General features: G+C 46.4%; 2 protein-coding genes across 9 annotated transcripts in view; one reads left to right on the forward strand and one right to left on the reverse strand.

Annotated features, from left to right (window-relative positions):
* Positions 1-5,783, forward strand: part of gpatch8 (G patch domain containing 8) — a 27,009-nt gene extending 21,226 nt beyond the window's left edge. For all 8 annotated transcript variants that reach the window (XM_035654300.1, XM_035654297.1, XM_035654303.1 and 5 more), the window contains 3 exons: positions 68-211; positions 325-455; positions 741-5,783. In XM_035654300.1, coding sequence (XP_035510193.1) covers positions 68-211; positions 325-455; positions 741-4,593 — 4,128 coding nt within the window. In that variant the 3' untranslated portion in view covers positions 4,594-5,783. The remainder of the gene's footprint in view (positions 1-67; positions 212-324; positions 456-740) is intronic.
* A 30-nt stretch (positions 5,784-5,813) lies between these two features.
* gosr2 (golgi SNAP receptor complex member 2) lies at positions 5,814-9,848 on the reverse strand. Its single transcript, XM_035654305.1, has 6 exons — positions 9,671-9,848; positions 9,328-9,392; positions 8,604-8,712; positions 7,920-8,052; positions 7,530-7,670; positions 5,814-6,996 (listed from the first exon to the last, which is right to left on the reverse strand). The coding sequence occupies exons 1-6, from the start codon at positions 9,697-9,699 to the stop codon at positions 6,835-6,837; spliced, it is 639 nt and encodes a 212-aa protein (XP_035510198.1). The 5' UTR covers positions 9,700-9,848; the 3' UTR covers positions 5,814-6,834.
* Positions 9,849-10,382: the final 534 nt, after the last annotated feature.

Below are 10,382 nucleotides of genomic sequence, written 5' to 3' on the forward strand. Positions count from 1 at the left end.
TTTTTTTTTTTTTTTTTACTCTTCGAACACAAGATTAATTCCCTCCTGTGTTTCCCATCAACAATAGGACCAGATGGAAAAGGAGAAAGCTATCGCAAAGGCTCTGGAAGACCTGAGAGCCAATTTCTACTGTGAGCTATGTGACAAACAATACACCAAACACCAGGAATTTGACAACCACATTAACTCCTATGACCACGCTCACAAGCAGGTACTAGTGATAATTATTGCACTCTTAATGGAGATTTGTTTTGTGTTAAAACATGAGAGAAGACATCTTGATAAGCTTTGTTTCTCTGTCTTGACAATGTCTTTCTTTTGCAGAGGCTTAAAGAGCTGAAGCAGAGAGAGTTTGCTCGGAATGTGTCATCACGTTCCCGGAAAGGTGGAAAGAAGCAAGAAAAGATGCTGCGCCGACTGCATGAGCTGGCTGAGCAAAGGAAACAACAGGACCGGTAAGAATTTATTCACGGAGTGCCCTCTGCTGGCTGGATTACAGAATATATCTACAATTATATAGTAGTACAATTGCATGTTTATTGTGTTTTTAAGGATCGTTGTGCAACCTGTTAGGCACAAACAAAAACCACATATTAAAAAATTACCACCCTGTCCTTTGTGAGGACAAACAAACACAACAAGGATGCGATAATCCTGTTAAACTGTCACTGCAATTATGTGGTATTTCTTCAGTTGGAAACATTCATCCAACATCACATTATCATGCTTTTGTGTTTCAGTACTCCAGGAAGTGGGCCCATGTTCAAAACTACCACAGTGGCTGTGGATGGAGAGAAAGCAGAAGAGAGTGACAGCATGACGCCTGAGAACACTCCTTTGTCAGACAGTGTCCGGGAAGAATCACCAGCAGATAAAACTGGGCAGTCCTCCCCAAAGCCAGGTCCAACAATCAGCTTCTCTCTGGGGAAGAGCACCGCCTCCTCCCCAACCCCCAGTGGTGCATCCAAAGTCAGTGTGTCCTTCTCTTTTGCCAAGAAAGCCCCAGTAAAGCTAGAGACAGCAGCAGCAGTGTTTGCTGATCATGGAGAGGAAGCTATGGAGGAAGAGGAAAGCCAAGAGGGAGAAAAGGCTGGAGGGCAAGACGAGACATCTGGCTGCAGCACAGACAGCCCTAAGGAAAGCTCAGGAGGAGGTGAAGGAGGTGAGGGCGTTAGTGTGGCAGGGGTGGAAGAGGTGCAGCAGCCTGATGACGGAGCGTCTCTAGCCTCCACTCTCAACAAACTGAAGATGATGATGAAAAAAGAGGAGGGATATGCTGGACAGGAGCCTCAGTATTATCACTATGTACCTCCAGCTCACTGCCGAGTAAAGCCTCACTTCCAGTTTTTGCTGTTTATGAAGGCCACTGATCAGTGTCCAAGCAAAGAAGAGGAAGACGAGGAAGAGGGGGAAGAGGAGAAGAAGGTTGATGATGGTTCTGAACCAACAGAGCCCAACGTTACAGAGTGTAAGACTGAAAGAGAACAAGGTAATATAGCTTCAACCCCCGACCCAGAGCCAACTCCTCCATCACCTAAAGTGAAGACAGAGGACGTGTCTTCATGTGCAGCAGATACAGCTACTGTGGAACCCACTTCCCCTACACAGAAAGCAGAGAGCACACAGGATACCCTCGATTCCAACTCGGGTCCTAAAATCCCCACAGGACCCTTCTTCCCAGTTCTGAGCAAAGATGAGAGCACTACCCTGCAGTGGCCCTCTGAGCTCCTTGAATTTACAAAAGCTCAGCCTTCTCTGTCTTACAGCTGCAATCCCCTCTACTTTGACTTCAAGCTGTCCCGCAACAAAGGAGCACGTGGTGGGAAAGCAGCAAAGTCCCCTAAACCTTGTGAAGAGTCTAATGACAAGGGACAAGAGATGGCTGTCTCAGTGGAAGTAGATACAGCAACTAAACCTGGAACCAGCACTGACAAAGACAAGCCAATGATGAAGGGAGAGTCTGGCCCACCAGACGGTGATGAGCAAAAGCCAGCAACTGGCAGCAGTAGTGCCAAGAAAAAAAAGAAAAAGAAGAAGCATAAGAAGTCTGCAAAGCACTCAAAACGCAAAGAAAAAGAAAAAGGGGCAAAAGAAGATGGGGAGGGAGAGACTGAGGTGACACAAGATAAGCCCAAAAAGAAGAAAAAACACAAAAGGAAGAAGAGCAAAAACAAGGCTCCAGATCAAGATGAGGCAGCAGGTGATGAAAAGGAAAAGGAAAAGGCAAAACCAAAGTCAGAAGATAAGGCTGTTGCCTCCTCTGTTCAGCTGACAACTGGAGGAGGAGGATCTACAGGAAATACAGGAGTGGAACTGGGGAAGAGGAAACGCCCTACTAAGGAAGTGCCTTGCAAGTCTGGAGCAGAGGAAGGAGGAGCCGGTAAAGGCACCGACAAGGCCAACTCTTCAGAGGATCACAGTGGCACCAAGCGACAAAAGACTGACTCAAGTGCATCTCAAAGTGCCTCCTGCTCCACCTCAGCCCAAAAGAGTCCTGGTCCAGGTAGACCTCCCAGCAGCGAGAGTGAAGAAGAAGGGGGCTCTAATACGCAGCGGTCACGTCATCATAGGTCAAGTCCACGGGAACAACGTCGCCACCATAGTGAGGAATCAAGGCGGTCCTGCAGTCGTTCTTCAAGACGAGGGGAAAGACGGGGCAGCAGTCGTCGACGCCATCATGGCCAAAACTCCCGTAGTCACTCTTACTCCAGCAGCTCTGAGCGCTCCTCAGCAGGCAGCAGCGCCTACAGCCACCGTAGCCGTAGCTACTCAGACAGCTACAGCGACTACAGCACAGAGGGTCGCAGACGGAGGCACTCCAAACGGTCATCAGACTCTGAGTATGAGCGCAGGGGAAGCCGAGGACACAGACGGTCCAGAAGACATCAGTACTCCTCTTCCTCCTCAGAAGACTCACGCTCACGTTCACGCAGCTACAGCCGCAGGAAGAGGCACCGGCGGCACCATAGGAGCAGCTCAAGAAGCTCTAGTAGCTGGAGCCGCAGCACCAGTGCAAGATCCTGGAGGCGCAGCTACAGCCGTAGCCACAGCTCTGCCAGTCGCTCCTCCAGTTCCACCAAAGGCTCCCCTCGCCGACGAGGCCCCAGGGGTCGAGGGGACAGTGAGTCACACCGCAGAGACTTCAACCGCTCTTGCATCTACCGCTCCCAGTCTCCACGTTCATCTTCATCGCGAGGCCTTAATCGCAACACCCATTCATCCAGCTCGCAGGCTCTGAGGCCAGGGGGGTCCAGAGATGCAGGGGAACAGAAAAACTCCCTTACTGCACGCCAGCTGCTAGAGAAGGTTCAGTCTAAAAAAAGCTCTGATGATTCTACCACAGGAACAAAATCTGGCATTAAGATTAAGGACCCACCACAGGGCTACTTTGGCCCCAAACTACCCCCAACCCTGGGAAACAAAGCCATGCTGCCCCTTTTTGGTAAGCTGCAGGCAGGGAAGAAACCAGTGATTCCCCTGACGAGACCTGATGAGGGTGAGAAATCAGGAGCAGGGAAGGGATCTGAGGCTGAGGCAGAGGTTATCCTGGTAGAGCCTATAAGGGAGTTCCCCCCTCCACCACCACCTCCAGCTCCACCGGTCAAGAAGGTTGAGGAGGCCCCACAGAGCACAGTGGTACAAGAGGAGACACCCCACCCGACTACAGAAGCCCAGGTGCACCAAGAACCCCGGCCGTTGTTTGAGCAGGAGCCTTCCATGATGATGCCCCAGTACCAAGGAGAATCAGGGCAGGACCCTTCGCAGAACCCCATGATGGAGTCCCTCATGCCAGAAATGCAGCAGCAGCAGCCCCCAATGCATGCCTACCCTGCTTACCCACCACCCAGCCTGGAGGAGGATGGCATGGAGGCAGAGGAGGATGGACTGGCACCTTTGGAGAGTCAGCCCATTACGTTCACACCAGAGGAGATGGAAAAATACAGCAAGCTGCAACAGGCTGCACAGCAGCACATCCAGCAACAGCTTTTGGCCAAGCAGGTCAAGACATTTCCCTCTGCTGCTGCGGCCGCAGCCGCCGCTGCAGCAGCTGCCAACTTGGCTCCAGCTCCACCTCCCCCAACCCTGCAGCAGATCCACATTCAGCAGCCCACAGTGTCTGTAGCCTCTGGCACATCAATCACCACAGTGCAGCACGCTATCCTGCAACACCACGCTGCCACTGCTGCAGCCATGGGCATCCACCCAGGACACCCACACCACCCACACCATGCACATGCCCAGTTGGCCCAGGTACACCACATTCCCCAGCACCACCTGACCCCCATCTCCTTGTCTCCTCTGGGCCATTCTCTTGGTCATTCTCTGGGACACTCACTAGGACATGCTGGACTGATTCCTGCCCACCCAACAGCCTTTCTTTCTGGTCAGCCTATACATATTATCCCAGCTTCTGCACTTCACCACACCCCCTTAGCTCTCCACCATGTACATCCACATACAGCCCTGTACCCCACACTTTTCACACCCAGGCACTCACAGGCTGCTGCAGCAGCAGCTCTCCAACTCCACCCACTGCTACACCCAATCTTCTCAGGACAGGACCTCCAGCACCCACCTAACCATGGCTCCTGAGTAATGATGCAAGTGAAGGACTGTAGCCACTGGAAGAAAGACTTAACCTAACCGGCTTGGTGTAGGGTTTAAGGAAGTCTTTGTGACAACGTGCAGTCAGTGAGACAGGAAGCGGTCAATAAACCATCATTTTACTGGCCTACACAGTGCAGCAAGTTGTAGCCACAAAGTGGTGTTGCCTGTGTTGGGTTCAAAATTGACACTAATATATTATTCTGGCTCATTTGAGGGGTTTTCATGTTTTTCCCTGAATCTTTAGATTTAAAGATACTTCTGCAAGACATTGGTTTATATTCCAGATTGAGGTATATTAACAACCCCCATTTGTTTTTGAATTATAAGTCAGAGAAACCACTGGAGGTGTTTTTTGTTTTCCACATAAAAATATTATTCTCACAGTTTTTGCTCATCTTGGCAGCCAAAGAAAAGTAATGGCTGAAGCTATAAGCAGAATCATGGTAGGGGGCGTGAGGAGTTAGTGGTATTGTTTGATTCTATAATGTAACCTTCAGAACTGTTTCATAATTACTGATACTCTGTTCATGTTTTCATAGGACTATTTGCTCTCCATTGGATCCTAAGTCTCAAATTATTTGTAATGCAGTAACCTGTACATATATCAGTGTGTAATGTGAAGAATCCCACCAATGATGACCATATGAAATTACAGCTATGGTGTCCGAATCTGTATGACATTGTCACATAGGAAACTCCTCTCAAAGCGAGGGGAAATGTGATGTAGGGGTTTTAAAATCCCTGATGCTCTGAGGCAAAGTTCATGTTCCCTGTGGTTAGGGTACACCTGAATGAATTGCACTGAAATCTGTACATCTAGATGGTGCGTTTGCATCATGTAACAATAAGATTGTAGTATACTGCAATAATTGTATTTTTCTGTTTTTAAATTATTTTCCAAAATGCTCTTCAAAAGAAGAACTGTGTTTTGCTTTTGTGTAATTTTGTAAATAAAACTGCTGTAGATTAACCTATTAACATTCTAGAGGTTTGAGACTGGCATTGGAAAAAGAGGAATGTCTTGGTGGATGGCAGGTAGACACGTGTATGTATTTTATCAAGGTTGTTTCTAAATTACCCCGGCTGGGATGGCAAAGGAATAGTGATCTGTCAAACAGTAGCAACTCTGTATTTTTTAAAACCTTAATGTTTCAGCAAATAAAATCTTGAGTTCATGTGTCTTTTTCCCTAATATGAAGCATTAATGAAATTCACATGTAAACATTTAATCTTTGAAACACTCAGACACAAGAATGAAAACGCTAACATCACTTCATCTGGGAAAGTCAAGCAATCCCCTGCAGAGGTCACTGTTAAAAAAGAAACACTAGATGGTGCCCTAGTTGCCCTAAATACACTTGTGAAAGCAGAAAAATCCACAAAAAGCACATAACAGGAGAGTTAACGCCCCTAACTACCAGTAATGCCTGCAGTGGCAGGGAAAGCACTTAAGAGTTATCTGGCAAAAATCTGTTATAAACTTTGTTCCTGTTACCAGCAAGAAGATATACCAAGGAAATTAAACATGTTTTATTCTATTAGGAGAAAGCAGTCACTCACACAGTGAGACTAATACTCCAACATGAATCCAGGAGAAAGTACAATAACAAAATAATTGCTGCTTCCATTGTTCTTCTGAGCAGATTATCTCTTGTGTATAACCTTAGCTACACACAAAACAAAAGATGATTCTCTGGGGAGTATCCTTAAATTGCAATGTAATAAAACTTGGAGCGTTGAGTATTTCTATTTTTCTATGAACCATGTTAAACACTGACAACATTACTGACAGATTAAGGAGCAAAAAAAAAAACATAGCTTTTTACTGATGGTAAAGGATGAGTATAAAGATCAGTTATTAAGTATTTTTAAAAAGCTGTTTGGGTAAACGAGTGATTTACAGTTTCAGAGTGGTTTTGATAAAAAAGATGATGGATGTGTGGCAGTAATCGGAGGAAATCAGACATATTATCATAAAGTTCAATGCTCTCTTGGAGCTTCAAGCAGAATAAAATACTGTATGTAATAAAGGTCTTCTTCAACTTTATCATTTCACAGGTGCCCAAAATAACTACACTGATTGAAAACAAACGATAATGGCACAATTTATGAATTGCTTAAATCTGATGTTAAAAATATGTTCTGCCACTTTTCATATCATGAGGGATGATGCGCTGCAGAAATGTCCACGACTGATCAAAAACCGCCGTTGTGGATGGATGGTGGTCAGCCCAGGTATCTGATAACCAGGAACATGAAGACGCAGGTCAGCAGCATGCCTCCAATCATGATCAACTTGTCTTGGGTGGCTCGCCTCTCTATCAGTCTCATCACTGTGTTCGACAGCCCCAACATGTTGGCCACATCCAGCATCTTCTTATGGGTCCCCTGTGCGGAGGCGAAAACAAGAGCCGTACTCATGTAAACAGCAATGATCACGTGTGAGATTGGGCTGCAACGGTCATACATACACATATTGTTTTGGGAAATTCAGGCATCAGATGACAACGTTGTAATTATCCACGCTAATTCATCTGATTTTCGGGAGACGTTAAGTGCCAACGCCCTCCCTGACGCGCCGCTCCGTCAGAAGTTTCTCATGGCTAGACAACCGGGCTACGAGTGCCGCTCAACAGACACACCCTGATAAGAGGAGGCCTGAAGCAAAACCAGGAAGACCATCTCCTCCCTGGAAAAATGGACTCACCCTCTAACTGAGCACATGCACACTAACAATGAGACTATTGTGATCAATGTGGCATTCAGAAACTGGCTCATGGAACAAAATGTTTAAACTTTATCTATCCAGTGAGTGTAACCCTCTATACTGGTTCCTTTCTCTAGAAAACCAAATAAAAAAAATAAAAAAAACGGGAAGGTCTGTTCTGCCACGGATCTTGTATTAAATCATATGCGCACACCTTCAGTGTAGATCTTTGATCTCTGAGACCGTTGAGGATGCTACTGCCGCTGCCCAGGAGGTCATCCATGCCTCTGTGTGCGTTGTGCAAGTTGGAGTTTAACTGTAGGGTCTCATCTATGGGGATGGAGGTATCTGCGTCCTATTGAAATGAAAAAAATGTTTTAATTCTGCATTATTCAGCTTGAGATATTTGAATGTGACACTGAGCCAACTAGCTTGTGTGCGAGCCAGACAAGCAGTTCGAGCAAACTCAAAGTTCACTGATCATTATCACATTTTTACCAACCCGAAGACGTGGACCTGAATGTTGGATTCATGCCCAGTAGAGTGATTACCAACGTCAATAACCTCATCCTGATCTTGACTAGCAAATGTAGACTTGACTTACGTTGGTCGTGAAGGTACGGCTCATGAGTTCCTCCCTCTCTCTATCCTGGGCCTCTCTGGCGTAGCGTCGGTGCTGGAAATTTTGCAGGGCGGTCTGAAGGTGCTGGACATCATACTTAAGCTGGTCCACTCGCCTGAGAGACAGCAAAGGATACAGTTAATTGATTCACGTTTGTTATAAAGTGGACAAAGCTCTCTGCAGCTAAAATACTATATTATATATATACTATATATTGTAGCAGATACTTGCTCACCTTCTTGACATACAGTATGTTATGACAATGCATCATTGCACCTCATCTTATTATATGTGGATCTGACAATTCATAATTGTTCTGGCTGGTATTTCTTTCCCCTATCATGCAGTTGGAATGAGTCTCTCCTTAGCTTCAGTCGGGCCCCACTGGAGCTCTACTGAGATCAGAGCAGTGCTGTGGGAGTGGGTGTACCGTGTCCCCTAAGGCCTGTTTACCCAGCTCAGAAATGAATCTTTGCCCAATGCAGCAGGAATGCTCGTGATGACGGGGCTTCTGAGGAAATGTTTTCATAGAGCCACGTCGCCACAGGGCAGGACAGGGCCGCCTGTCTCATCTTCTAAACCCTCCCCGTGCCTTTATGAGAGATGGTTCACCCTGCCAGGTCTGGGGCTTTAGGGTCACCATCAATTGACTCAATTCAAACTCACAATTTGGCGTTCTGGCGGCGGTTTGGTGGTTCCTTGCTGGCCAGGATCTCAAGGCGTTCCAAATGATTGAAGATCTGGTCGGTCCTAGCCTGTAGTTCATTCTCTAACACTTGAATAATGAGAAAAAGAAAGAGAGAGAAAACAATTCATTTAATATAATCACAGGAAGGAAAACACCACATTTCCTTTTTGGATCTATTGCAAATGGTCAGTACAGTGTACACTTGAATTTACGACTTTTCTGACTTCATTCACTTCTCATGTTGCTGTGGGGGCCTGTTTATTCCAGGGTGACTGCGCTGGTATTTATCAGTGGAATTGCCCTCTCTCATTAGTAAGCGTATAGGCTTAAAGTGCAACATCCTCCTCTGGGTTCAAACACAAGTTGATGTCATAACTTGGGAAGTGGAGGGTTGTCTACTGCCTGGCTCCCACCATTATCTAGAAGAAGCCCTCCCAGCTTCTGTCACTGCACCCACCCCGCTCCTTCCTGTCCTGGCACCAGCCTGGCCCAGAACTGATTGGGCAGGCACCAACCACAGAAAACAATTAACCAGGGAGACACCAGCCCCTCCTCCTGTCGTTACATCAGAGCAGCCATAACAAGGAGTCTGTACTGACCCACAAGTTAGAAACCACTCAAAAAGGACAAATGGACGAGAAGTGTGCCATCAACACTTCTACACAGGAAGTCGTTTAACCCGGGCTACAGCTCACTACTCACAGTGTACTGACTGACGATCCGTCTTCTCCAGGTTGCCCATAAGAGACTGCACCTCCTGGATTTGCCTAATCCAGAACACACATAACGTTAGTGGATGGGAACCAACACACACACACGATGCCACAACACAACCAGTCTGTTCAGTGATGTATTTATTTTAACATTTACAAACGAACAACATGTGTGTGGAGACTTTAATGACCACTTATTGTACCATGCTGCTCTTATTAGTGTGCTACAGTTATGGCTGAAAGTGAACTGGTAATTAACCAGTGTATTTGCACCGGTTAGCTGGTGAGCTGTGAGAGTCTGCAGCGTCCACATGAGACGGAAACACACTCACTTGTTCGTCTGATGGTAGAGCGTCTCCATCTTCCCCGACTTGCCTGAACGCCCCTCCGCTTTGTAACGTTGCTGTTCGTCTCCCAACACCTTTGATTCCGACAGGTGGACGAGCTAGCTGAGCTAGGTAGCTAACGTGTACACGTCATCAGCCGAGCTGTTTGTGTACGGAAGTAGGAAAGCGGAAGTTCTGCAGCGTCACTTCAGAGAGAGGGGGGGAAAAAAGAAGAGCGCTCACTCCGCCTCGATTCTTCGACGCTGGAAATTTAATTGCAGATCCGTACTTTAGTTGTTGTTGTTTTTTTCTCGGTAACGGCTATTTTTCTGGCTTTCTTGTGAGGGGACGTCTGTTATAAGGTTAATTACCCCTTTTATACCATAGTTAGTACCCTCTTTTTACGATGTATCACTTAATGAGACAGGGTTTCTCAATTTACGATCTTTGTTCTACAGATATGCTCAACAAATATACAAAAGTTCTCTGTGCTGAAGAAACACCACCTAGTGTCGGTGCCGCTCAGGAGCACACACACTGTAAGAAACTTAATTCCATAGTTTCTTTAAGCTAATGAATTCCTGGTTTTAAATCCTAAATGCTGCGAAGAGACAGAGTCACCAAACATTTGCACTGAATTGTGTATAGTGGTTCACAACACCTCATAATGGACAAGTCAGCATTTCAGTTCAGGTTATTCAATGGATGCTAAACTTCC

The sequence above is a fragment of the Morone saxatilis genome, unplaced genomic scaffold, assembly GCF_004916995.1.
Source record: "Morone saxatilis isolate NCDOM2014 unplaced genomic scaffold, NCSU_SB_2.0 Contig14, whole genome shotgun sequence".
Taxonomy (NCBI): domain Eukaryota; kingdom Metazoa; phylum Chordata; class Actinopteri; family Moronidae; genus Morone; species Morone saxatilis.

Excerpts from the sequence above, each read along its gene's own strand:
- gosr2 (XM_035654305.1), bottom strand. The coding sequence starts at position 9,699 with ATGGAGACGCTCTACCATCAGACGAACAA. Across the intron at positions 9,393-9,670 it reads CTCTACCATCAGACGAACAA|GCAAATCCAGGAGGTGCAGT; the intron begins GTGAGTGTGTTT and ends GTTCTGGATTAG. Across the intron at positions 8,713-9,327 it reads GGATCGTCAGTCAGTACACT|TGTTAGAGAATGAACTACAG; the intron begins GTGAGTAGTGAG and ends TCATTATTCAAG.